General features: G+C 43.8%; 1 protein-coding gene across 1 annotated transcript; it reads right to left on the bottom strand.

Annotated features, from left to right (window-relative positions):
• Nucleotides 1-6869: 6869 nt before the first annotated feature.
• Nucleotides 6870-7800, bottom strand: DIO3 (iodothyronine deiodinase 3). Its single transcript, XM_030949682.1, has one exon. It carries the CDS (start codon nt 7714-7716, stop codon nt 6892-6894), a length of 825 nt encoding a protein of 274 aa, XP_030805542.1. The 5' UTR covers nt 7717-7800; the 3' UTR covers nt 6870-6891.
• Between the last annotated feature and the right edge of the window lie 20198 nt (nt 7801-27998).

The raw sequence follows: 27998 nt of genomic DNA, 5'->3' as shown, positions 1-27998 counted from the left end.
TTGTTCCTCCCAATAGATAACTTCTGGAATTTATTATGGCTGAATGAATCAACTGAAAACATCTCATGGGAATAGGAGAGGTCTGGACGGTCAGTTCTGGGGAACAGTTCCAAATTCTTCTGTTGCATTTGCTTACCATACTTTTGCTCTAATCAGGTAGATAGAACAATTGACTCAGTTTGATGTCATGGTAGATTACTTAGTATCAAAAATACTTCAGTCAACTAAACACTGACAGAAATGCGCACAGATCTGCATGAGCATCAAATAAACAAGAACCCAGTATAATAATTCCAGTGGTATGCCTTCTAGAGAAGGCAATATACAGTTAAAAGAAAAAAACTCCCATGCTTAAATGAAATAGACAGCTAGGAACTAGACAACTGAGTTTCATCTAATCTCTTCAATTTCCCTGAAGCTGTTCGTTATTCACCATGCAATGGATGTGTTCCGCTTCTGAGTGAAATTACACAGAAATAGCTTAGTCATTTAAAAATGTTTTGTATATTTATCACTTCTTGAAATAACTATTTTATTCTATAAAATGCCCAACTCCCTGCCTCTCCCTTTCCAATGTTCCAAATACACTTTGGGCTAATTTTGATCTCTGCAATTGTATGCGTCTGTGTGTTAGTGGCACAGTATGTTCTCTATGTCCATGTGCTGCAAATCTGCTTGACAGCAGCCTTGCACCCTATTCTTTCCTGATTGTCCTTCATCAAAAATGGAAAATGATCAAATAAACAATATTTTTTTCTTGCATGGAATTGTGCAACTTTAAGAATTTCTTCAGCTCAGTCCCATAGATTTTTAAGGTTCACTTCCATTAGAACAATTCTTAAAATTCATAATATATACATTAAAACATTACCTATAACTTAATAAAATGTATTTTTAATAAACATATATTTAAAAAGTTTATCCAGATGCTGTGAACTTTTTTATTCTTAGGAATTATTCTCACTATCAGGTCTTTGGCACTAATGATATCATTGGTATAATTATGCTTGCAAAGTTATATGAACTTAGATAAAGCTCTGGAAGATGTTTCAACACAAAGTTTTTTAAATTTATGATAATTGAAGTGAGGTTCTATGCAATGACACCTCATTTTTTTCTGTAAGGTGGTACATAATTTGAGAAATTGTGCCTGACAACCTGTAGTGATTAAATAACTATACTGAATTTTTTGTCACTGCAAGGGATTAGCTCAGCTGGTTAGAGCGTGGTACTGATAACGCCACAGTTGTGAGTTTCATCCCCATATGAGCCATTCATATAAGAGTTGATCTTGATAATCCTTGTGGGTCCCTTCCAGCTCAGAATATGCTGTGATTCTGACTCTTCAGGCAAGAAAATCAAGAAAAACAGAAATATGACCCTAAAAATCCTGCCTGACTTGCCTTGGAACCGAATGTGAAAATCTCATCAAATGCAGATCATTGAAGCACTAGATGCTTTATAAACCTAAGATGGTGAGAAGATGGGCATAAAAGAATGAAAGCTTAGTCATGGTTCTTACCCTCATTGCTAGGGGTTTCAGAAAAATCCAAATCTGTTTATAATTTTCCATGGTGCCCATTGCTTTATAATGGATTATGGAATGCTCTTCTGCTGGGAACTATGTGCCAGTTCGTTCTTGGAGATTCCAGTAAGAAATGCAGCCCTTGGATACTTTTATCAGACATTCAGGAATCACCTCCGTGTTGGGGTAATTCTGGGTTTGTGCAGGGGGTTGAGCTACCTTACCCCATATGGCCATGTCCTGAAAGTCCTTTTAAGATGGAGGACACTTATTACTTGAAAGGAAATCGAAGCAAATGCTTCCATGAGCAAAGTCAGGATGAAGCTATTAATTTGCCGAAGAGGGATGAAACAACATACAGACCTGATCTTCTAAGATTGATTGGCACAGGAACTCCATGGACCAGGATGAGGGAGCCTTACTTTTGAGGGCACAAGCTCTAGGAAGGATTCTCATGCAAAACATACTGGCTGAAGGATTTTAACCTTGTCCTGTATTGCATTTTCACTTAGGAAGTACTGAATACTGTTCACAATTCTAGTTAAGATGGTTTTGGCCATTAAGTGTTAGCGCATTCATCAGTGTAAACCACTTCCAAAATCTCTGAAGCAGCAGGTGGAAGGCCAAGAAGATGAGAAATTCATGATAGTCAATTAAGTGGAGATCATAAATGAACCCCTTTTCAAGAGGCATCATCAAACTTTTGTCTGAAAAGAGAAATTTGCAAAGAGGGAAGCAGGTGTCAAATTCCCTTTTGGCAGCTGGGTCTTAAAAGTAATTAGAATGAAAAGCTACCTGATCTAGAGCTCAAGACACCATGAGGATCTGCCTTAACAAGTGGAAGGAAACATACTGATGGGGTTTACAGCTCTCGTGCTGCAGGGAGGATGCAGAATGGTGAAGAAATGTGCTGACATGCCTAAACTGTGGCAGGATATAGGACCCTGGCACTGGCAGTGAGGAGGAACTTGAGAATGTTTTTTGAGCTCTATATGCAAACAGCTGTCTGTCTTCCACAGCATACTGTAGAAAAATAGAGGTTTTGAACCATTAGAAAAGCAAAGGAAGTGCAATAGCCCAGATTTTGATCTTAATTACACCCAGGTGGTTCTGAAGTGACTACACCCGTGTCATTGAATTTACACCAGTGCAAAACTTGTGTGAGAACTGAATCAAGCTCTTTGTTTTCCTGCATTTGTGTACCAAAAGAGTACTCTAACAGCTCTTAGTAAATAATAAATTAATAATGATATGATGATCTCCCTTATGGCTGGAAGAAGTACAGAGAAATAAGTGTCAGAGTAAGAATTTGCTTGCGATACTATTTGAATGTGTCATTTGTATTGAGTATAAGATGCTTTGCTGGACTAATTTTAATTTCTGGACCAATTAAAATTTTTATTTCAAACATCAGAAACATCCAGTGTAGTCAGGTGGTATGTAGTGAACAACAGAACGACTGCAACGTATAGGTCATAGTTCAAATGAGCAAGACCTTTGGTCTTTGCATGGCAAAGTACCTTTAAATCCCCAGCAGAAAGTAGTAATGAAAACAACTAATGAAGCAAGTGCTTTTACTGTCTCCCTACTGTAAATCAAATAAGATTTTAGTAGTTGGTTTCGTTTGTGTTTCCCCATTTGTGTCTCAGAATACATCAGATTGCAATGTTACATCACAATTTTAATGACTGGAACCATGTCCTGAGATCCCCCTCTGACCACACCACAACTTCCTTCTTTCCTTTCTCCTCCTGGCTAGAGGACTGTATATAATTATGAGGAGGACATAATTCAATTAATTATTGACAGAACATGTAATTGCCACTCTGCTCTCTCTCTGATAAATCTCTCTTCGCTCTCTGACTTCTGTTTGTAGTGCACTAGGGAGGTGGAAAGGCACTAAAAATGCATTTTAAAGATAGGACGTTTCTCAATCCTTTGTATCAGTCGGGGAGGCTTCTGCCGCCCGGGGCTCTTTAGATGTACAGCGCATTGTTCTCGTCTGTGCTAAACAAGTATCCCCGAGAAAGCTCAGTGGGATGGAGGCTTATGATTCATTTTAAGTGGAGGATATAATAGAAGCAGATAACTTTGATTTGTGCAAAGGAAAAGTGTGATCTCTTTCAGGGATTCCAGGAATTCATAGCAAATTTTTCTTCTGTTGCTGATTAAAGAGAAAGTGATAAATAAGACCTCTGTGCTCGCTTTAAAGGAGGAATGTAGCTTTAGAAAGCTGCCTTATTTAGGGAAAAAAAAATCCTGACCTCATATAGCCTTTGACCAAGATCTGCTAGTAGTAGAGAGTAAAGATGAGGCTGTTTCTGTTATTATTAAAGCCCACAGTGACCATTTCTGTCTGTATGACCGGAAAATGTCCTGGGGGCCAGGCCGGGGTGGGGATGTGCCCGGGTCTTGTCGTAACTTCGGAATTACAACTAAAGCTTGCCAAAAGCGGATAAAGGAAAGAGATAACGAGGTGAGAAAGCAAAGAATGGCTTTATTGTAAAGTCAGGAAAACTAAGCTGTAAAAAAAAAAAAAAAAAAAAAAAAAAAAGAAAAAAGCAATCGCGTGCACAGTCTGCCCTTGTAGCCGAGAGAGGAGACCCGCTGCTCCTCTGCCTTTGTTTTTTACGGCACGACGTGCGTGGGGCTGGGAAAGGCGCAGCAGGGCAGGGCCAGGGCCGGTGCCGCGCTGAGAGCCGCGGGCAGCAGGGCGGAGCGGGGGCTCTGCTGTCCCGCAGCGGGGCAGGGCGAGCTTTGCGGGGCTCGGGAGCCTCGTACCAGGGAGGAGTGCTCATTCTCCCTCCTGGGGTGCCGGGAGGGAACCAAGGCTGATGTGCCCATGCAGGCGGCAGGCAGTGACGGGCGCTGGCCGCGGCTCAGGCACACACACACCTTTGCCGTGCATGGGTGGGCGCTGCCCGTGCCGGGGGGAGCGGGGCGACGCCGGAGGGAGCGGGGCGATGCCAGAGGGAGAGGGGCGATGCCGGGGGGAGCGGGGTGATGCCGGAGGGAGCGGGATGATGCTGGAGAGAGCGGGGTGATGCCGGGGGGAGCGGGGTGATGCTGGAGGGAGCGGGGTGATGCCGGGGGGAGCGGGGTGATGCCGGAGGGAGCGGGATGATGCTGGAGAGAGCGGGGTGATGCCGGGGGGAGCGGGGTGATGCTGGAGGGAGCGGGGTGATGCCGGGGGGAGCGGGGTGATGCTGGAGGGAGCGGGATGATGCTGGAGAGAGCGGGGTGATGCCGGGGGGAGCGGGGTGATGCTGGAGGGAGCGGGGTGATGCCGGGGGGAGCGGGGTGATGCCCTGCCGCAGCCTGTCCTGCTGGCTCTGCCGCCGAGGCTCCACTCCGCTCCGGGACTTCGCAGAGAGCTCTGTTCTTGCGCCCAGCGCCCGGCCAGAGAAGCAAGACCACTTCAGGGTTGGCTCACGCCCCGCCGCCCCAGCATCAACCGGAGGCACCTGAGCCGGGCGGAACCGGTGCCTTGAGGCCGGTGCCGGGGGGTCGGCTCTTGGGGGCAGCGGAAAGGTGAAGAAGGGCCGAAAGGGTTTCGACTCCGTCAGAGCAGGCGCAGTGCCCGGGCGGGTCGAGAATCCCGAAGCGGGCACCTGAGCCGGATCCTTCGACACCTCAGCAGAGCGGCCCCATTTTCAGGGGGGCTGAGGGGGCTGCGGGGGCGGACGACCAGGGTCGGAGCATCTGATTTCTCTGTGAGGGACCGCTCGGTGCTGCTTTTGTTGCGGGGAGAGGCGGGAGCAGTTACGCGTGCTAGTCTAAATCGTGAATGTTGAAAGACTGGAACGCTGCGGGTCCAGAGGAGCATTGTCAAGACAGGGGTTGTAGCGCCCTTACAAACAGCTTCCCGCGGGTTTAGTTCAGCACTGCGGGAGCGACTCGTTGCCCTGCTGTGGAGAGCGGCGTCCGCGGCTTGCCCTGCCTTCGGGCCGTGCACCCCTCTCCAAACTTAGGGGCTAGACAGCCCGGGCGCCTCGTCCCGCTGCTCTCAAGGACGTGGGGGCGTACAGAGGCGCCACGGGTGGTCCTTAAAGACCCACTGTCTCTGGGCAGCTTTGTACGGCTCCTGCGGAGGTTGCGGGATGCTCTCTACGCCCTGTCTCACCTGTCGGGGTCCAAGGGAGCAAGGTTCGGCACCCCGCACCCTGTCCAGCGTAGCTGCCGGCCCCCGGGGGTGGGGCTGAGCCTCGCACGGCCGGGCTGGGCGCTGCTGTCCTGCCCGAGCCCCTCTGCCGCGCTTCGCCGCAGGTGCTGTTCGCGCTGCCCCCGGCCGGGCTCCGGTCCGGCACAGCCTGCCCGAGACGAGGTGTCCTTGGCGGGGCAGCTCTCCCGCCCAGGACGGCTTTCCCCAGACTGCGTTTTCGGTCGGGACTCACTTGCCTGCCCGGCGCCCGCCAGCCCTGCACCTTCGCCCTCCCGGGCTCAGGGCTCGATTCGGGGCCGGCTCACCAGGGTCACTGGGGGAGCACGCGGTCCTCCTGACCGGTCTCCTCCCCCAGGAGCCCCGGAGGTTTGAATTTCCCCATGGGGACACCCAGTCCTCTCCCTTTCCTCCGGGTCGCGGGCGGTGCGCGCTCCTGCCGCTGCCGAGGCTGAACTCGCCGCCCCCGAGCCCCCGGCAGCGCATCCTCTCCCGCCTGCCGCTCCGCCTGCCCCTCCTCGGCTGCGGGGGGGTGCTGCGAGGTAGGCAAAAGGGAAAGTGAACGTAGCGGACTGAAGATAGAGAAATGCAGTCAGCCTTAGACGTGTAGTTACTCAACCTTTATTATTTAAAAAAATTCATAAAAAAAGGAAGGTGAACGAACGTCTTACAAAACCCCCCCCACATAAATAGGACATTCCGTCCAGCTCTGGCTATTGGCAGTTCTAGTATTTGACAACATCAGACGCGATTTCCTGGCATTAGAGAAACCCATTTCAAAATCGGTCATCACAAAGAAATACTAGAAATCCCAGTAAGCACTTGCTAGGCAGCACGGAGCACTTGTACACAACTTTTCAGACACACACCCGCGCACACACGCAGCCGGGAAGAGATCCCGTAGGAAGAGAGCCTCCTTAAAAAATAGTAAACGCTAGGAAAAAAAAAAAAAAAAAAAAAAAAAGAGAGTTATTTACAAAACGCACATGGAAATACAGTATTGACAGAGCGTGGCTGGCAAATCAACATGATTTGAATAGAGAAAGGACTATGGCACGTCTTGCTCGAAAGCTCGCACAGCAGCCTCCTTCGAGTGTCCCCGCGGGAAGACAGCTCCTGCCATCCGCGACGCAGTGCCTTCTCCCTCCCCACCTCTCCTCCCGCCCTCCCTCGCCTCTCCACCCCTGCGCTTCTTGCCAGGTCCTTTTTACACTTGGATGACCACCGTGCTGGGGCTCTGGAGCCGGGTTTTGTACTGGTCTAGCCAGCTCCTCAGCTCCGAGATCTTGTAGCCCTCTGGTCCTCTGCCTCCCTGGTACATCACCTTCTCCTCCTGGATGATGTAGAGCCTCTCGAAGTAGGCACCGTAGGCGGCGCTGGAAGCATTGTCCATGGTGTCCACGGCCAAGGGGCAATCGGGCGCCCCTTCCCTCATCAGCTGAGCTGCCCGCAGCCTGTCCTGGAGGCACTGGTGCTTGGGGATGTTGTAGGCTGCATCCGAGCTGACCCAGCCGTCGGAGGGGTGTGCTTCTTCAATGTACACCAGCAGGAAGTCGGCAATGTCCACGAAGTGCGCGGCCAGGCGCTGGAAGGACCTCAGGCGGGCCATGAACGGGGGTCAGGTGCAGCTGCCGAAGTTGAGGATGAGGGGTCTCTTGCCACGGGCGAAGTCCAGGATGCGGAGCCTCTTCTGTCCGTCCAGCTGGATCACCTCGGGGTTAGGGGCCAAGGAACCCACGTGCGCCGACTTGAAGAAGTCCAGCTTCTGCCCGTGCCACACGGCTTTCAGCGACTCCAGCGTGAACATGCGGTTGGAGTCGGACACACAGACCGGGGGGTCGTCGGGGGGCGGCTCCTCGCTGGCGCTGGCCGCCTCCTCTGCCGTAGGCATCGTCAGCATCTTCTTCCTAATGCACAGAAAATCCAGGAGCCAGAGCATCACGGCGGTGAGCAGGAAGCGGGGAAATAGGAGGATGCAGGCGGCCGCCTGGGTGAGCAGCTGCAAGGTGTGAACGCCGACGGAGTGGAGCATCGCAGCGGCTTGTGCTGCAGGGCGCTGGCTGCCGGGGGGCCCCCACGCACCCTGCGTGCCGGGGTCTGTGCAGCACAGCTGAGATCCCGCTTCTCTTTAAGCCCATTTTATAGTCAGGGATTTAAATGAAAAGTGACTCCACCTCCGTCCAGAACCCGCCCCTCTGGAACTTGAGCCTGGGGATTACCTACCCCTCCACTCTAATGACCTAAAAATACGCAGACAAAAGGGGAGAGAGCCCCGGCGGGAGCCGCAAGGGACGTGCAACGGAGCAGGGTGCAGCCGCTATCAGGCGGGGCAGAGAGTCCGACACAGGGCACCGCCGGGGTCCCCGGCCTCAGATAGCGGCGGGCGCTCACGGACAGCCCCGCCAAGGACAATGCAACAGGCACAGCCCGCCCTCGGCCCGGCTCCCCACGGGCTGTGCGGGCACGGGCTGGTGAGGGAGTGGGGGCCGGGGCCGTCCCGGCAGCGCCTGCAGGTGACAGGGACAGGCCGCCATCGCCGTGTCCCTTCCCGCGCCTTCCTCCCCTCCCCGCCCCGGCAGCCCGGTCGCCCCCTGAGCGCAGCCTCCGCCCCACCGCACGCCCCGGCGCCGCGGGAGCACCGGGTCTCTAACCCGCCGCCACATCCTCCGGCGGCGGCGGCGGCGGGATGGGCGGCGGGCGCTGCCCCGGCCCCTCTTTTCCCCCGGGCCCGTGTTGGGCGGGCCAGGCCCCGGCGGCGGCGGCGGCCCCGGCGCGGGGGGCACCAGGTGGGCGCGGGCCGGTGGGCGCTGCCCCGGGCGGAGGAGGGGCGCGGGCGGCCGCCAGAGGGAGCTGTTGGCCGAGAAGCCGCGGCGGCGGCGGGAGCGCGGGGCCCCTCAGCTCCGGCCGGGGCGTCCGCGCCCGGCCCCGGCCCCGCCACCTGCCCGGGCCGCGCCACCTGCCCCACACGGCACTCGGGAGTACGGGGCTGCACCGCGGCCGCTGCGGGGCCGGTGCTGCGGGAAGCGCTACAATGGGTGGGCAGAGGGGACGGTGGAGGCGACAGGAGGAGAGCGCTGCGCTGCGTCTGCGATGTCCCGCTGCTCTCTGGGGTCCTGCTGTATCCCCGAGAGCAGCGAGTCAGGGCAGACGCTCCTTTACAGCGTCCCAGGAGGAGCCGGCAGTACTTCTCTGCACCTGTCAAGTGACAAACAAACACGAGCTTCTCACGGGACTGGGTCTGGCAAAATCCTTAAACTGGGGGCTCAAGTGTCGCCTCACGGGCATGGCCAGGCAGACCTGTGTGCTGTCCCCAGAGAGGACATGCGAGTCGTTGTGGGTTGGGTGGGTTGCGTGTCAGTAGCAAAGTGCTCACTACGCAGGGCTGAACACTGACTGGCCACCTTCAGTCTTCACCCGTCAGAAGGAATTTATGGCCTGCAAATTCTTTCCTGCTGAACTAGATGGAGACCTGTCCCAGAAGTACAGAGCTTAAATGTAATTTAGTGTTTCTGCTCAGAACTTTGCCACTCCATTGTTGCAGGGTTACCAGCCTGCAGCATGCACTTCATTTTTCCACCAGCTTCCTCAGAAAGGGACATTACTTGCCCAAAACGCTGAACACTGCCCTCTGCTATGCAAATGTGGCTCATGCAACCCTGAGCTACTACTGCAGCTGCCACTCACCCAGGTGCTGTCACACTGACTTTGGGACATGCAACCCAATGTGCCTGTGACACTGACTTTGGGACATGCAACCCAATGTGCCTGTGGGTTCTGAGTGCTCTGTTTCTGCCTGGGGCCAGTGCCAGGTCTCTGGCTGCAGATTCCCAAAGACCCTGAGGACCTGCAATTCCCCCAGGCGCAGCTTGTGCTCCAAAAGTGACTTTGCATGTCTGTACCTCCCATCTATCATCTGGGAAATGGAAAAATGAATGCTGAGCCTCCTCATGGGAGGCTAGGCAGCTTGCTTAATTTTTATGTAACTTATTACAAGAACCCTAAATAAAAGGCAAAATTAAAATCCCATTTTATTTTTTTCTTTATCTGGTTCTGAATAGGCTGGTTTAGAGCAATCTAATAAGATGGCTGGTTTGTAGTGCCCTGGTAGGTCATCTTTACTTGGAGTCAGCAGCAAGGTAATTCAGCATTTTAACATCTGAGGGGAAATGTATGCTCCAGCCCTCATAAAGCCACGTGCATCCACTAGCCTGATTAATAACTTCTTTGGCATTCCACAGTGCTCAGTCCAGGGAAAATTACTGAGTAGATATTTACTATATTGTCAAACTTATTTTGAACTATTCATGTGGGCCTCTCACCACCTCTCTGTGCAGTTATGCAATCTTAAAAACCACAAATTAAAGCCTCTAAAGAGACGCAATAACAAATTGTGGTAGCTCTGAAGAAACCCCCAGGAAAAAAATTGATCTCTCAAAGTGACCTCTTCAAACTATGCTGACAGACAAAAGCCTGAGTAAACAGATGGGTTTGCAACCCTGAATATCAACAAACTTTGCTCTACTAGATCAGTGAGAGATATTCCGAGGTAAAAATGCTATCTGGTCTTATATTCTCTATTTGCAGCTGTATAGCGACTTTGGAAATGACTATTTCTCCATTCCCTGTAAACAGCTTTGCTTTGTTTTTATAGCTAGAAGCAAACCTTTGAATTGGGATTTCCTATTCAACTGTGGATAGAGCAGAGAACTGAAGCATTTTGCTTCACGAGCCCAGTGCTACTTTGCTCCCACAGGAAAATTCAAGCCTGTCCCAAGGCCACTGTTTCCAGGTGGAACAAAGGGTGGCTCTGCATGGTCCTACAAGCCATGCTCTGATGGGCTCAGCTGAGGTGCAGTGCTTGTGTATTAACTCCGTGGGAAAAGGTGGAATTCCTTCTGCAGCCCTTTGGTTCTCAGAAGGTTTGAAGTGACATCTTGCTGCTGTTCGCACGTCTGTGTTGAGCTGGATGGTTTTCAAAATCCTGTGTTTTAACTCTGTTAAACCCCCCCTCTACTTCCCCGAGGCTGTACCTCCCAGTTGGAACTTGGATTATTTTTAGGTGTGTGAAGGTAGTCAGTCTTTCTAGGAATCCATATCACTGATATTAATAGTGTGGGAACTTATGTCTTCCTGTATACTGAGGGTTTCATAGAATATATCCTAAAATATGGGTTTTACAGTGGCACATCTGGTTATGGGTGGTTTCTACTCTTCTGCATGTGGTCTGTGGTTCAGCAGTCACTAACTTAAAAATACATAAGTTTGTGTGTGTGTGTCCTCGCACAAGTGCACATACATGGTTCACATTATTTCCTTTTTTCTGAGAACTTTATAGCTGTAGTTTTTCTTCATTTGATAAATGTAGTTTATAACTCTTTTAAACTCTTCTCATAAACAGAAGCTACAAAATAAATTCAGCAACTTATAAAAGCAAAACCTCAAAAAGCTGAAATTAAAACCATCAGGTCTGCTTTGATGTAGAGGATGTGATGAAACGGTATATTTACATGTTTATTTTCTATTTTATAATTTCCTGCACAAAGGCACGCAATACTTTCTGACAGGAACTGAAATGTATTTTGGAAGAGTTCTACTTCTCATGTCATCTAAGATCCATGTCATTCGTGTGGTAGAACTCTATGTGAAGGAAATGAAAAAGACTTTCCTGAAATAAGAGCTGGACAATTTCTACTCCTCTAAGTGGCTACCCGGTGACTGAAGAGAGGTGCAGTCGTGCAGTGGTAAATTACTCACCTGTTTGGCATCTGTAAGAAGTGGGTAAATGTTATATTGCTGAAATTGGTGGTGGATAATCTCCATTTGCCGTTGTTTGCTTGGAGCAACACCTCTGGAAAAGTTACCATATGATAGAGACTGTGCATGGGTCTGGCTGTCTCTGGAGCTGCTTCTTGCTTAATCTTTCACCACTTTTAGATGACACCTGTTCTTATTTTCCTCCCTTCTGTCTTTTTTTTTTTTCAAATAAAATATATATGACTCAGAAAAAAACTTACAAATCCAAGCACCTAGGCAATGCCTGAAGTAGGTTTGAGTATGGAAAGAAAAAAAGTGCTGTGTTGCAGATTTGTCTATAAAGTCACTAGTAGAGCCATGGCCTTTGAATCTCCTACCCACCCTGTCACTCTTACCTTCAAATACATGACAAGCATGTCATATATGACAAAGAGGTTCCCTGCACTGAACCTTTCAAAATTTTTTCCCCTCACTTTTTGCTGACCCTGGGTTGAACTGGGAGTTATTTAATTTGGGAGAACTGATTCTACAGCCAAAGGTCTGTAAGTGCAATGTTCACCCTCAGTCACTGGAAACACACATTTTCTTGAGCCTGTGATCCATCTACCAATGCTTTGCCATGTGACCAAGTGTACAGTTCCCCTGATATGTTAGTGCGTTTCTGCACCTGCCTCTCCACAGCTGCTCCCTAGTGCCCCTGTTGTGCCAGCAACCTGTCAGGATGGGGTAGAAACTAGATAACTAAAAGGTTCTGGATTAAAGAATTCAGGTTTTAAACCCAGATGGTTTTGGTGAATGGGTTTACTTTAGAATCCCTAAAATAGTGTAACTTAATAGCATAACTTTCACTGCAACTTGAATGACAAAAGGTGCAACTTTCCATCCCATTAATTCTTCCTCACTTCTGCTTACACTGTGTCTTGTGTGATCCTGAAATTATCTGCAGTGATCTGCTTTGGGAACTAAGGAGGCAGAAGAGCTTGGTTTTGGAAAAAAAAGAGTTATTTCCTGACAGGCTAGTTCCCTAAACTTGCTAATGATGAAAGGAAATGATCACCTGTGGTGCAGGGAAGCCCAAGAGAAATGGCCACAGCTTGTGGCCAAGGCAGGGCTAACAGGACCATCCCATCAGACAGACTTAGCAATATTATCCATCCACCCCTGGGTGGAATTGCATAGGGAGAATGTGTAAGAGCAGAGAAAAGTTTCACTGCAGATGTGGATAGCCTCCCTTTTGTGTAGTGGAAGAGCATAAGAGATGTACAGGAGGTGACAGTGTCTGTCACAGGGTCCTGCTGGGCAATGTAGCTGGATAGGGTGTACAGATGGCTTCTGGGGGGAGCCAGCAATATCAACTTCAACAGCAGCTGCTAACACACCTCCATCAGTGGGAAATCAGATTATCCAGAACCCCCTGTGCCAAGCACATCCCTGCTACCCGTCAAGCAAACTATTCAAAAGCTTCTGTGGCACAAGAGCTCAGGCTGGACCCCCTGGTAGTACAGTACAATTACAACATCTGAATGGTTTGCTCTGCAGCAAAGACAACAGTCTAGTCCAGAAGTGGAGCCCTGTGGAGTTATACTTAAGCAGTGACTTTATACACAGTGAATACAGATGAAGTCCTTGTCAGAAAAGAGAAAATACTTCTACCATTGTCTTTGTTTCAGGTGTGCTGTAGATGAGGGTAAGGAGATGCAATTTGCTTGAATCTAAATCTCCTCTAAGAAGATTGTAACAAAATTCACCATTTGCAGTGTTTTACAACAGAATATGTTTCAGCGCGTGACATAAAAATTCAATATACTAACACTGTTTAGAGAGATGGGGACAGCAAGCTGATAACTCAGATTAGTTTTTCATCTTTCAAAAGGCAGCCTAGCAAGAGTGTTTTCTCAAAATGTTTCTGTGATAGTTTGGAATTGAAAGACTGGGTCTGTCAGGGTAAAGGGAACACCATTCCTTTGAGATCCTTTCCCAAGAGGGGCTCTTGCTGCTGTCAGGCAGTCTTTGTCACAGGCTGGTCCTCAGAGCCCCAAGGTTTGTGTGATGAAAGCTGTGAGTGATCAGCAGCAAAACTCCTGGTGCTTCCCTTGTGATTGTGATTTTGCCGAAGCCATGTAGTATGATAACAGAAAAAAGGGGGTCCAGAAACTCAGGGTCCAATATTCATCATCTCACTTGCCTTAGCAAGTGCAGTTGAATATAAAGAATTTCAGTAGAATACAGTTTAATAATTCTCAGGTTTTAAGGCGACTGCATATGCCCTGCCTGAAATGATACACACGTTTGAATTTTCAATCTCTAACAGACTCAGAGGGGAAGGCAGGAAAAAATAGCATTTAAAAAAACATTTATTCAAGGAAAATCTTTAGGGATCATGTATAGGATAATCTTCTTCAGGGTGACCCTCATTTTCTACAATATAATGGTTTTACCCAGCAGTGGTTTAATGGTTTTGAATAAGCCGTAGAGCAGAGGAACAAACATTTTAGCAAGAATAGAGGAGTTTACCCAGAAAGACAGGAGTATCAGCCTACTTTGAATATAGAATGGAGATGATTCTGATGACCTTTTACCCCCACCATCACTAAAATGTATATTATGAACATAATGGGGTTTGGTTTTGTGTAAATGATTGCTGTGAGCATGACTGACTCGTTCGAAGCAAGGAGGCGGGAAGGCACCAGTGCTGTGCACTGAGGCTCTCATCAAACAACTTTCTTGCTTCAAGCCTTTTATTTGAACATAAATGTTTGTGAAGTTTTCCAGTGATTTTTTTCCTGGCATTCACCCCACGACTCTTATTATTTTTAGCCATGTAAAATGGCATTATGCAATTGCTGAATTTGTTTCTTTCAGACCATGATGATTTATAGGACTTAATTTCCAGGATACTCCCTTGAAGTTACCTTCTCTTTGTGACCTCAGGATTTCTCTTCCCAGACCTTTGGTATTTATTTTTACTATTTCTGTGTTCGAGGTTTGGCAATGTTGTTTTGGATTAATGACAAACATACATAAAGACTGGAAGGAATACATGTCTTAATCTTTAATTTAATGTGTGGATTGTTTATCAATAGTAGAAAGAAGTTTCTGGACAGGTTTAACACGTCCTAATAATAGTCCTCTGCAGCCAGATAGAAAGATTTTGATGTATCTGAACTACAAGTAATTCTTCGTTTGTTCCAAAATAGATGAAATTTGCTTATTTTATATTGCGATGCAGTGTTTCTTTCTCAGACATTGCCCAGAAAGAATTGGAAGTCAGTTAGTTTGGACAAGTATGCATTGTTTATATGGAATATTTTAATTGACATAAAATTGTGTAAACCTTCTAGCTCCTCTGCTCTTGGATGAAGAAAAGATCTTTGGCATCGTAATCCTGAATTTCTATTCTATTTTTTACTTTTATGCAGGAAATTGCAAATAATTTAACGCACAAATGAAATTACTCAGCATTTTTCTCAGTTGTTGAATTTTCCTCGTAAGGAGTATATTTTGTTTTCATCATATACCCACTAATTTTTTAACTTACATCTCCTTATTTTTTGATTTCTCTCTATATTCTCAACTACCTTCATGGTTTATTTACTCATGCTTAATTCCTTCCCTACACAGCCTACTGTGAATAAAGTGTTCCTTTGAAAATGATTAACTTTGCACTTTGTTTACAGTGTAGTCTTGCAATGTTATATCTGATACTCATTAGCAGGAAAACAGAAATAAAAGGAGAAACATTAGTTATCACTGCCAATCATTTTGAATTCACTGGGATCGGGATCTGACCTGAAATGTTTAGGTTAGCTCAACAGCTCAAGTTGATTTGAAGGGTCTTAATGTTTATGCCTAACAGTGTGTCCTCCTATGACTTTTTATTTTTAACTGCTCAACAGTTCTCACTTTCTGTGAATTTTGAAGTTATTCTTAGACTAAGCAGTATAGTCTCTTCACAGGGAGAAACTGTGACAAGCTGATCTATGTGATACAGCTCATCATTTCTGAGGGCACATCACATCTACCTGAAGCTCTAGCAGGAAAAAAAAACCCCAACCAAATACTAAATGGTTACTTTTAAACTTAGATACGAAACTTTGGGTTCCAATTCACTGTCTTTAATGTGTGAATTATTTTGCATACCTGGATTGGTCACTCTTCTCTGTGAACCATTAATTTAATGGCCACAATACCAATCCCTTGCTACTCTGTCTTACTTGAAAGCAAGTTTGTATTTCTTAAAACAAGAAAATGCTGCCTTTCAAGAAAAGTATTAATTACTCCTTTTTAAAAATGGGAATCATATAATTACATATGCAAATAAAATGGATCAGAGGGATTTGAGTCCACTTGTATAAATGGGTAAGATCCCTGAAGTGCACATTTTTTGCAAACAAACCCTGGATTTGTTAGGTAGTGAGGGAATAATTTTTTAAGAACAAATTATGTTGTATTTGGAAAACCTGACATTTTCTCTCTTAACTAATTTTAATTGGCATTGTGATCCCACTGAGCCAAAAAACCCCACACAAACAAGGAAGACAGCAGCAAAATATAAATATAAACTAGGAGCAAAGTGTCTTAGCTGATGAAATCATAGACAAAAGCCTCTGAAGCCTTTTTACAAGTACCTTCTTCAAAGTGGGGTGATCTTTGAGCAGTTGTGGCCCATGCCTATTCCTTGGTCTCTTCTACAGTTGTTGACATTGCGCTGCCAATGAAGCAGCTGTCACTTTTTATCAGCATAGTGCCTGCCAGCAGCTGGCTCAGAAGTGCTACTTTTAATTAAATTTCTGATTTCAATTGGATTTTGGTATGCAGTTCACAGCTAACAAAGATTTTCAGGATGGGGTCTTATGGGGCATCTGCGGGTATTTCAGACACCTCTGTGGCACAGAGATGTGTTCAGAAAAATCAAGCATCACCTTAAAATTTGTTACAGTTTTTCTCCATTACTTGTGAGAGCTCTTCCAGCATCTTGCTGCTATAATGGATAGAATTAATTATATTTTCAGCTTAACTCTGTCTATGGCATATTTACACTGCTTGTTGGTGTGCCAACATTGTCTCTTTGCTGAGGCAGTTATCCTGCCTCCCATTTCTCTGTGAATTAAAGAATTGTAGAATCATTAGATTAGAAAATAGCTTTAAAATCCTTGAGAGTCCTACCCCCTGGGGCACCACTCCACTGGGACTATCAAGCCAAACTCTTGTGGGGTGTGCTGGCACTGATGAGGACAGGCAGACCCAGGCTCTCTGCTAACAATCTCAGTGAGCTGGGATATGAATTGAGCCTCTCCTGCTGCCTGTAGGGCTATGGCAGTGGAATGCTAAGCCTGAGCTTGTGAGTTCTGCTGGAGACTTCATTAGCAATGATTTAATTCAGGCCATGTGGATTTTGGGACAGTATGAGGCCAACTAGGCTCACATTGGTCTGCACCTGTTTGTTCAGATGTGAGCACAGTCTATTCTCATGAGATGGATTTTCCATTTCCCTGATCCTTCTAGAAGCAATTTTCTGCACCTGTTTCATGACAAGTCTATTTTGCTGCATCATATAGGAAGGAATTAATTGGAGAACAAAAGATGGCTCTACCCTCTCCTCCTTTTCCTTGCATTTGCACTGCTTGGCAGACCATATGGTCACTGGTTCAGCACAATCATTCTCATCAGTCAGGTTGGCATCTGGAAGTCACAGACAAACACAGATGCAGCTTGACAGCTGAACACCTGTGCAAGGAGCGTGGCATGTCAGGGACATGCTGGGTGTACCCTACATGTGCTGTGTTATTTGAGCACTGCTTTGCATATGGCTTGGATCTACTGGAAACTCAAAGGACAAATGAAAAGTTTGGGTACATTTTGTTCTGAAGCTTCTCTTGTTGTATCAGCCAGCACACCACAGAGTCAACCCATCTTGGTGAGCCTGGTGTGACTGAAGAGGCCTGGGCGGATTTTGCGCTCTCTGGCCATCTGTGTTCACGTTTCCACAGGCTGGATTTCCTGCTCATGGCATGGGATTTCCCAGGCACAAACATGGGAGCCCAGGCACATGCTCGGGGGCCGTGTGACAGGGCTGTGGCTGTGGAACTTCCCCATATGGAGCACAGCTGTGTCTGTCCTTGAAAGGAGTGACCTAAATTTTACACAGTATTCCAGTGACGTATGACCAGCACATCTCTCACTGCTGGATGCCCCATGTGTTTTTGAATTGTACTTGTTTACCATTGCTGCCTCTCTTTAGGGGCTTATACTAACCCTGACTTTGATTGAACCATCTAGAGTTTTCTCCTCCACGTGCAGCTGGCAAGCGCCCAGTTTATTGTGATATTTTTTGCTGCCAGCTTCATGAATTCGAGCTAGGCAGTTCTGGATTTCATCCTGTTCATAGTGCTTCAGTTCTTGAAGTTGTTTAGTTCTTCCAGTGACATAGTCCAGTCCTGTTCTGTACACTTACAGATTTCCTAAGGTTGTTCCCAATATTTGCACCCCGGTGTTCTATGTCATATATATATGGTCTGCTGACCATATTCTTGTATTTTAATTTGATCATGATAAAAAGCAGACAACAGATAACCTTAGCTGATGTAACTGTCACAGCTTTTGCTATCAAAATAGTGCTGGTAGTGTTCCCAGCTAAGGTTCTGCCAGAATGTAATTAGAAATGTACCTTTAAAATGTGATCTTTCTTTAACTACTGTAAACATTTTTTAAAAGAATTCCAAAGGCTTTGCTTAAAAATAAAACTGTGCTTATGAAACACTTACTCTTATACCAAATTAAAAATAGGGATGTAACATAATATTAAAGGAACTACAATATTAAATGTTTAGATTTCCATTATGAGGAATATTTGCCCTTGTTTAACTCAGCCTCCACTTTTTCCTATATACAGAATCATTTAGGTTGGAAAAGAACTGCAAGATCAAGGAGTCCAACCTTTGACTGACTACCACCTTGTCAAATAAACCATAGCACTAAGTGCCACCTCCAATTGTTTCTTGAACATCTCCATGGATGATGACTCTACCACTTCTCCGGGAAGTCCATTTCAATGCTTGACAACACTTTTATTCAATGCTTGACAACCCCTTCAGAGAAGAAATTCTTCCTGATGTCCAACCTGAACGTCCCCTTGTGCAGCTTGAGGCCATTTCCTCTTCTTGTCACTGGTTGCTATGAGAAGAGGCTGATTCCCAGCTGGCTACAACCTCCTTTCAGGTAGTTGTAGAGAGCAATAAGGTTTCCCCTGAGCCTCTCTTTCTTCAGGCTACACAACCCAGCTCCCTCAGCTGCTCCTCATATGACTTACAATGACCCCAGCTATTGTGACAAAGCACACACCTCTTTTTGAATCAGACGCCAAAGAGATATTGCAACAATCAGTCCTGCCATCAGTCCCTTCCAACAGTGGTGTTGAAGTTGGCCTTTAAAGCAGTTTTGTTCTGTTAACCTTAGAACTGGTCATTATATTGCTATTAGTTCTATGCCACAAGGGCTGTCTGGTTCCTATCTCCTTTCTCCAGCTTTCTGACTGTGAAGAAAACTGCAGCAATATAAACTGAATGCAGTGGTACATCTGAAAGCAGTCTAGGTAACGACTCCAAGAGACAAGCTGGGCCACATCTCACATATGTTCAGCACTGATGATTGAAGTGTTGACATTGTCATGGTGACAATTAAGAAGGGGAGGATCCTAGATCTGGCTGATTTAATGGAAGTATTTTGGTTCTAATATCTGTCTATTGCTAAGAACCACCCAAATTTAGTCCTAGCAGGCTCCATGAATATGAACCCTTTTTAGGGGGAACAAAGCTGGAAAATTGTGTGTACTGGGGAAACAGGAGGGGGTCCTGTACTGAGCAGCCCTGTTTTTTGAGAGCAGCAGCTCATCTGGGTAATCAGGACAGAAGTTGCTTAGTTATTGGGTGCCACCATCACTTTGGCCAGTTGGTCTGACAGAAGACGATGAAATTTGAGCATGTGGCAATAGGAGGCAGTGATGCTGCCTCCAGCATTTAATGGATCACTTTTAAAGGGGCTTGGAACTTGTTCTCATTTCTAGGTTCTAATCAATCAGAGAAGGATTTTATAAAACATTTATTCTCCATTCTGTGTGTAAAAATTATTTACTTTATTTAGTGTTTGATGCATTTTTTTTTCCATTAGGACATCAAGCCATAATCTGTGAAACACCCACATGGAAGTTTCCCAAAATGACCTGATATGGTGAATATGGTTATAGACTATAGTTGAAAAGGTACTTATTTTCACAGCTATGGGAATTGTAGGAACAGAAAATATTTTTTCTAGAAAGTTCTGGCATCGACTTTTTTTCTCTTATAGAGCTTTTTAGTATAGAATTAAAGTTGCATAAGTATATTTCCTAGCACTAAACATTCTAAAAATAATACAGGATGATAAATAAGGTGACATTTAAATTCAGTACAGTGCTCACTGCCATCAAACTCTGTAACCACAGCCCTCTTATATAGATATTTAATTTAACAATACATCACCTTAGATTCACAGCTCTGAATAGCTGAAAAGTCCTCATGCAATGCTTGCCCCTGACCCCCAATAATTTGCCATTTGTTTGAATGGCATTCAATGAGTAAGCACTTGAAGCAGGGTACATCTGCACATGTAAGTAATATTTGTATGAGATTTAATTTAGCACAGTAATGTCTCAGGCTTCACTCTCTGGGAAAGGTGATGTGAGGATATTGTTTCACTAAGTTAGGACCACAAAATTCATTATTTACTGCATGTTAATTTGATGTATAATTTTTAAATTCTAGATGGATTTTTGTCGTTCAGCTGCTGAACAATGTAATTTTGGAGTTCAGCCCAGGTCTTTGTATCCTGAGGTACATGAGGATGGCAGTACTAAAGAGATTGTTAGCAGCTTTCTGACAGCTCAGATATCTTGTGTGTTGGGGATGAAGTCACTCCTTTCCACATAAGACAGCTGTTCAAATGCAGAATTCCTCTCCCCATACACATTTGAAGTGTGGGGTGTAAATTTTCCCTTCCTTTTCTGCTGTAATTGAGCTATATAAAATCACCCCAGAATTTTTTTTTAACTGGATAGTTATAAATGCCCAAAATACAACTCTTCTGTTCAAATTATATCTGGCAGGTTTTTCTTTTGTTCGCTGAAGTTTTGGTTTGCCTTTTTTGTTTTTTTTTTTAATTTTTAAAAAATTTCTTCAGAAGGAAAAATGAAGCACATTAAGTTTTTTCAGCTGGTCAGTTTGATCTTTCCCAGCTTGAACATAAAAATGTCAAAGGAACCTGTGAGTAGTCTGAAACACAAGGTGTGACTAAGGCAAATTTTCAAGGCCATACTGAGGCATGACATACTTTGAAAAAAAAGGGTTGGAAGTCCTGGTCCAAGCTGGCATGCCTTAGTTATGGTGTTTTGAACGGTACATCAGAAACTGCAGGGATGAATATAAAGCACTGTGTCTCTTTTCATCTGTGTTGCTATGCTTCATTAAAAGGTTATCAGCATCAGTTCTAACTTAGCAGCATCTCAGTCTTCATCTCAGTACTGCATTTCTTCCTGTTACACTTTCTTCCCAGGATGTAGTGTCATTTCTCCAAAGTGGCTCCTCTCCAGGGTGTCCCACAATAAGCATGGGTAGATGTACATCTACTTGTGGACCACTGGAGACCAGTCTTCACCCAAATGTAGCTGCTGACCTACTCAAAGACAATGCTAATAATGGCCACAGATCCATAGTTGCTGAGTGTCTTATGTGCTTGTCCAAGAGGAATTCATGGACCTATCAATGCACTTCACTCAATAACCACAAGTTCATAACAATTTTTGACTATTACTAATATAGTACAATACAAATGAATGTGTTAACAGTGCTGTTGTTGTTTGGAAGCAGCAGTATTGCTTATGAAAGAACAGTTTCTATTTTCCTACCACAATTATTGCACATTACTATTCATTTCAATTGAAATAGAAATGAAAAGTCACTCAGGCTTTCGAATATGGATGTTTAATATGTCTCTTATACATCTATTTTTTGTTTTAGCTTATTCGCTGTGTGTGTTTTCTTCTCTCACTCTGTACCCATTAATATAATTAAAAAATGATTGGTCTTTTCTGAAATATAACTTCAAAAGAGAAATGTGATTTTCCCAGCATGCTGAAATCTTGGGTGGTATACAGCATTGTCACTAGCCATATAATTTAAAATTAACAGCATTGACAAATGCTGCTTTAAAGCTTCTATTAAAAAATCATAACATGTGAGTGTGGTAGGGCTTTTTTGCTGATCTAGATTTACATTTGTGTAATTTACAGTTAATAACTGGAGAGATCTTGTTATAGCTTGATTATTCTTTTTCAGTATATCCCTTGTTTTGTATCCCATTATTCACTCAAAGAGCTTAATTAAATGAATCAGAGTATAAGCTCACATTTGCTGCAACAATCACAATTCCCCATAGATAATTTTCTTTGGCTGGTCTTGCTGGGATTTCCAGGAAGGTTCCCAGAAACTGTTTCACAGAATAGAGGGATTTCTCTTTTTAAAACCCTTTTTTGGTGTTACACAAATCTGAGCCCAGAAGAGTTTAATTTTTGAGAAATAACCATGAATCCTACATGCATGTGTGACTCTATAGCAACAAAATCTTCAGAATAAATTGCATTTAAGTTGAATCTTATTTGATTTTTTGTGGTTGGCTTTGGAAACATTTGGTAGTTATTTTCCATTGAAATTCATATCCTCTTGGGGCAGCAATGTGTTTAAGTTCTTCTCCTGTTATTTCTGCTCTGTAATCTTAATTTTAAAACTTGTTTTCATTTTTTTTCTGTTTACTGTGTTGTGTGTACTTATCTTTCACATGGCAATAAATAATTCTGCATTTAGTACTGGTGGTCTTAGTCTTAGTGTGCATGTATTTGTGTTGAAGGGCTACAATATATAGCCCAGTAAATAGCATTGTTCTTTATTTTGAGAAAGAGAGAAGGAAGGGTTCTAATTTATATCCATACTGCTGAAATAAAAATGTGGCCTCTCCATTCAAGAATGTGGCTGTAGTTTTTCAGATTTACTTGTAAGGCTTAGATGACCCATTTACAGCTGGCTAAACCGGGATATTTTTAAGAAATAAATTTTTAGAGAAGGATGTTCAACACTATGGAAATTTTGACAGGACAAACTGGCCCCAAAGAACCAGTAACACTCTTAACTGCTGTCTGTGAGTGCAGTGCAGCTCCCTTGGTTTCTGTTGCTTTTGTTGGGTCAAGATGTTGATTGCTTGATTCTTATTAAACATTAAATAATACTGCATCATGCCTCGGTGTCCTGACATTCTGATGGCAGGCATTAAAGATAAGGCACCATGTTATGAATCAAAAGGGAGAAGATGTTTTGGGATTTTGGGATTTTATTTTTGCTTATTAACAATTAATTGAAGACATTTCTATGAGAGCAGGTGAAAGCTTCCTCTGAGCACGTAGCAGACTGACAAGGTACAAGTCAGCTTGAATCCAGAAGCTGTGTCACTGTGTCAGTGTTCCACTGCTTTGCGGGAAATAGTAGCTCAGGCAAAGTCACCTGTTCACAGGGCTGCACAATGTTTCTGCTAATGCTGGGTTGCTTCTTGCCAGCCTAAAGGGGTGAGTGACTCTGACTTCTCACACATTCACAGACATGCATCCATTTTTGTGAGTATCAAAGGCTTATTCTGAGGGTCCCCACAGCAGTGGAAGCAGTCCATTCATCTCTAAGGAGGTTTGTATCATATCCTAAGAGCTCTAACCAGAATTTATTGAAGCGAAGTGTCATATCTAGGAGCTCCAGCTGAAATATGGTTTCAAATGGTAAATACAAAATAAGACAGTAAGATTCTGTTTCCAAAACTTGAGCCTGAACTGGGAGGAAACCTAGATGGAAATGATCATCCAGTCCAATCTCTTGCCAAAGCAAGATTATGTCCTGCAGGCTGTTTTCTAGCATTTGCCAATTTGGCTATAAAAGCACCAAACAAATAGGCTCCATTACTGGGAAGAGTCTGGGAGACTGTTCCATTGTTTAAGAAATGTCATGCCAGTTCATTGTTTTCTGAAATTAAGTATTTGTTTTTTTTCTTATCTTAGTTACATCTTATCCTTGGTTATGTTCTAAGATACCAAATCAAAATCTGACATTATTAAAGGCAATATAGTTCTTGGCTCTTACAGTCTACCTTTGTGTCCCCAAACCCAGGATGTTGATCACCCCAAGGCAAAGGGCTGCACAGCTGCATGACCATAATTATTCTATATTACAAGGGCCAGGGCAAGCAACGGCTGTAAAATGCCTTTTGCTGCTTTTTTGCATTTGGCCTCCTCTTTCCTAATTAACAGCTTTCTCCATCCCATCAAAGCTATTGCTGTTCTTCTGTGAGTGTTTGCCAGCAGCTGTATCTACTTTAATAAGTAGTGTGGCCTTGTAAGAGTGTGGGGTGGAAACAAAACTATATAGAATAAAATAGTTGGTGCTGATGGCTTAACATCCACAGTCATGGATGCTTTAAGGTTTGCAGTAGTTCTGGGCTGGTCCCTCAAACTGCATGTATGTACTGTTTGGAGATTATTATATGGACTTCTGGAATGCATTTTCTGATTTAGTTTTGTCTGAAAGTCTGTATGAGTTTGTTTTGTTATGTGAATCTGAGCATAATATGTAAGGATGAGCTAAAATGCTGGTGGCAGATACAACCCAGATATTTTCGAGTGAGTGTTGTTCAGAGCTGAATGCAACATTATATACCAACAAGAGATATTTGAGTCAGACATCAGGAAAATGTTTGTAATGATAAGGGCAAGCTGAATAAAATCCATGCTGAAATATTTCTAGGAATAGGATAAATAAAAAATAATTTGCTAAGAAGAAAGATACAGTTGTTCCTACACAGAAAAACAGAAATGGATTTTGGTCAGTTTATGGCATCCCTTCAGGCCAAATTTCCCCTGGAGAAAAGGAGGCTTGTGGGGGGGTCTTTATTGTTCTCTACAACCACCCAAAAAGAAGGTTGTAGTGAGATGGGAACCAGGCTCTTCTCCCAAGTAACAGGCAGTAGGACAAAAGGAAAGGGACTCAACTTGTGCCAGTTAAAGTTTAGACTGGGTTTTGGGAATTTTTTTTCATGAAAATGGTTGCCAAGCCTTGAGACTGTCCAGGGAAGTGGTGAAATCACCTTCCCTAGGAGTGTTTAAAAGGCATGTAGATTTGGCACCTAGGGACATGGTTTAGTGGTAGACCCAGTGAGTTTTAAGGCCTTTTCCAACATAAACAATTCTATGATTCTATAATGGGCATCCCTTTTTCTTATGCATATCAGTTTAATTTTTTTTTCATTTTTAAATTTTTTTGCCCATCTTTCCTGCTATGTTTTTTTCCTTGTCTGTAACTTATAACTTGTGCTAGTTTAGCTACATCCTGGAGCCTCACTGCAGGCAATTTACTCTCCTAGATACCAAAGGTTTTTAACAAAGTTGACTCAAAAATCTTGTCTAGCAAATAATATACATCATAGATGATAATCTACTGTGAGCCAGATTTCAAAACACATATCATATTTTCTTTAGGTCAGTTTAAATTCAGGTTCAGATGAGAAATAATCACAAATGTTTTACTAAATTGATGGCATATAATTGTTTCCCAACGCTAATTTGTAATTAGGTCAAGCAGAAAACTTCACATTAATAAAACTGCCACCATTCTCTTCCTCTCTATTGTACAGTTTTGGGAATTATGGTCAATATAGTGTGTGTCAATATGCTCACTGTTGAGAAATAAGTGTCTTGAAAGAGAACTGCACCCCACAAAATACACATGTCAGAGCCAAACCCCAAACAAATCCCACTCCTAAGCCTTAGATCACTCAAAAAGAGACTCAACGAATTTTGGCCTCTCTACCATTGAATTTAAATAGGCATTAAGACTTTAAGTCACTAAGGCTCCTTTTAAATGCCTCCCTTCTGTATAATAATTTTTTGCTGTATGCATTTTCTGCTGTGGCTGGTGAAGATTCCAGTGTCCCAAGAGGATGGACCTTGTAAATGGATGGTACAGGTGTCCAGATTTGACACAGAGAAGCAGTCTTGACTTGCCTCTTGGCTGCTGTTTAACAGAATCTCTGGGAAAAGGAAAATGTAGACTTAAACCTACCCTACTGATATATTTTAAAATCCAGGTCACTTATTTCCCAATAATTTATCTTAAACCTGATTCATGCTCTAAAGATAACAAAGACTTAGAGATCCAAGGCCACTTCATATGTGTTCTTTTGTGCTGATGATATTTTATTAGAAAAAGACATACTTTTTCAGGTTTTTCCATTTTGCTGGGATAAGTAATATTCAGAAATATTTTTTGATGTCCAAAATTATGTGTATGTCCCTACCCATTTCTGATACTGAATTTTGTAATGTTAAAAAAGAACAATAAAGGGGGAATGTTTTGTTACAAATATCAGTTTTGGAATGAAAGCATTTTCATCTACGAGGCTCCATTTGTTCTGCAGTTAGCAAATACTTCAATTGACACTGTTGTCAAACCAAGGACATAAAACTGAGAGTGTGATATGTTATCTGCTGCCAATTACGTAAGTTCGTGATGCATAAGTTATTGCAAAAAATGGGGTCATGACCCCTAAACCAAGTCCTTTTGAAGTTGTAGCTCTTCATAAAACCTCCCGCATATTTGTATATTTTAGTTGGTTAACTCTTAACTGATTTTATGCAAGTGCTTATGAGAAGGATTATATAACATTAAAGAAAAAGCAGACTTATGTCTACAGAAATACCAATTTGTTGATATGCTTATAGAGAGGTGAATCTGATTAAAACATGGATTTTCGTTCCTAATCAAAGAACTTAATCCAAGTTCCTTATAAAAGAGATGCTTGAAAAAAAATATTTTTGACCATCAAATGTAAATATTAAAGTTATTGCGATATATTATCTAGCAGCAAGGTAAGAAGATTGGGGCTCAACCTCTCCAGTCCTTGTCTTACCTTTTATATGATCTTTTATGGCAATGTTACACTAAATCACTGAATTCTCCCTATTGCTTTCAGTTATCTTTCTGCATGACTAAATATGACTAAAACTCATATTTATCATGTGAAAATAGTGTGTAAGTAATAGACTTAATCCTTCATTTGAAAAATGCCAGGAAAGCTGGGAAGAGTGTTAGGTGAAGAAATCACTCAGAACTGGAACAGTGAGGTCCTTTTTCATGTCTGGGACAGAGTTTCCAGCACCTATAAGACTCAAGGTATTGTGATGCACCTTCACTCTAATGCAAGTAGCTTTTTAGAGGATCATTTAGCTAAAGATTTTTTTTCTTTTTTTACTTCAGAAAGGAAGAAAGTATGACTTTTTAAAATATTAGTTCTTTCCAAAATGTGGTGGAATTATGACCTTTCAGAGGATTGGACAAAGCCTCTCCAAGTGCAACTAGAAGTCCTTCTTCCTCATTCAGGTCAAGGACTGAAAAACAGGTGATTTGTACTCTAGTAGATGACTTTACCAAGTGGTTTTCTTTATTTTCCTTGCATTTTTGGGACCCCTTAGCTACCTCTGTTGCTCTGCAACTTGCTAACTTCACACAAGCAGTTACCTGTTCACTGATCAATTCAATAGCTCAATGGGCAACCTGAGTTCAAGCCCTTGTTCAATTAATGGTTACTTATTCATACAGAGTGAAACAGGTCCAACAGGAGAGACAGAATACAAGAAGAGCTTGATATTTTGGTGGCCAGGAAGCTTGACTGGAATACAGAATTCTGACATCTTGTAGAACAGAAACTTCAAATCTGGACTCGTGTCACAAGTCAGTGTCTTGGTCATAGGATGATTATCTGGGAGGGGTGGAAATTTTCTTGCTCTTTGATGTATTTCATCCTAGGCATGAGAATCTTCCCCAGGTAAGAGCTTAATAAGAACTGGTAAAAACCTGCAGAAGGTTTGGTCTCAAGGGAATATAATTTCTCAGTGAAAGAATGCATCGCCGTAAACTCCAATGGGGACATGACTGGAGTTCTTACGACCATGTAGGTCCAGAGTAGTTTGTCCATTGTGATGATCCATCAAGGCCCTGAGTTTGAAGGGGAGGTCAACACGCAGTGCTGGAGGGCATGAGTCTCAGGAAGCCTGCAGAATGCCAAAGCATATGTCTGCATAAGTGTCAGACTTGTAAATCAGCTGTTGGCACAAAAGTTTAACAATGGGGAAATGGCCACATATAAACATTCGTTTGGGGATTAGGCTTATGAGTCTGGCTGCTTTTAAACACTTTAGCTGACATTGATATAAAACCAGGAGCCTGACATGTGATCTGTTGCCAGTTGCCTTCAAATTACCATGTCTGATGAGAGAAAAAAGAGATGAAGTTAATGGAGAAATGGGACAGGTCATCTGGACTCTGATAATTAATGTTCCCTAGAAAATAAAAGTTTTGAAACTTTCCTGGAAATGAAGTTTTATGATCTGCTACAACAGCCCACAGGGGGAATGCTGCAACCTACACATATTGACAATTGTGG

The sequence above is a fragment of the Camarhynchus parvulus genome, chromosome 5, assembly GCF_901933205.1.
Source record: "Camarhynchus parvulus chromosome 5, STF_HiC, whole genome shotgun sequence".
NCBI classification, from domain to species: domain Eukaryota; kingdom Metazoa; phylum Chordata; class Aves; order Passeriformes; family Thraupidae; genus Camarhynchus; species Camarhynchus parvulus.
Note: the sequence above shows the minus strand (reverse complement) of the source record. Positions and strands in the feature narration are given on the sequence as shown.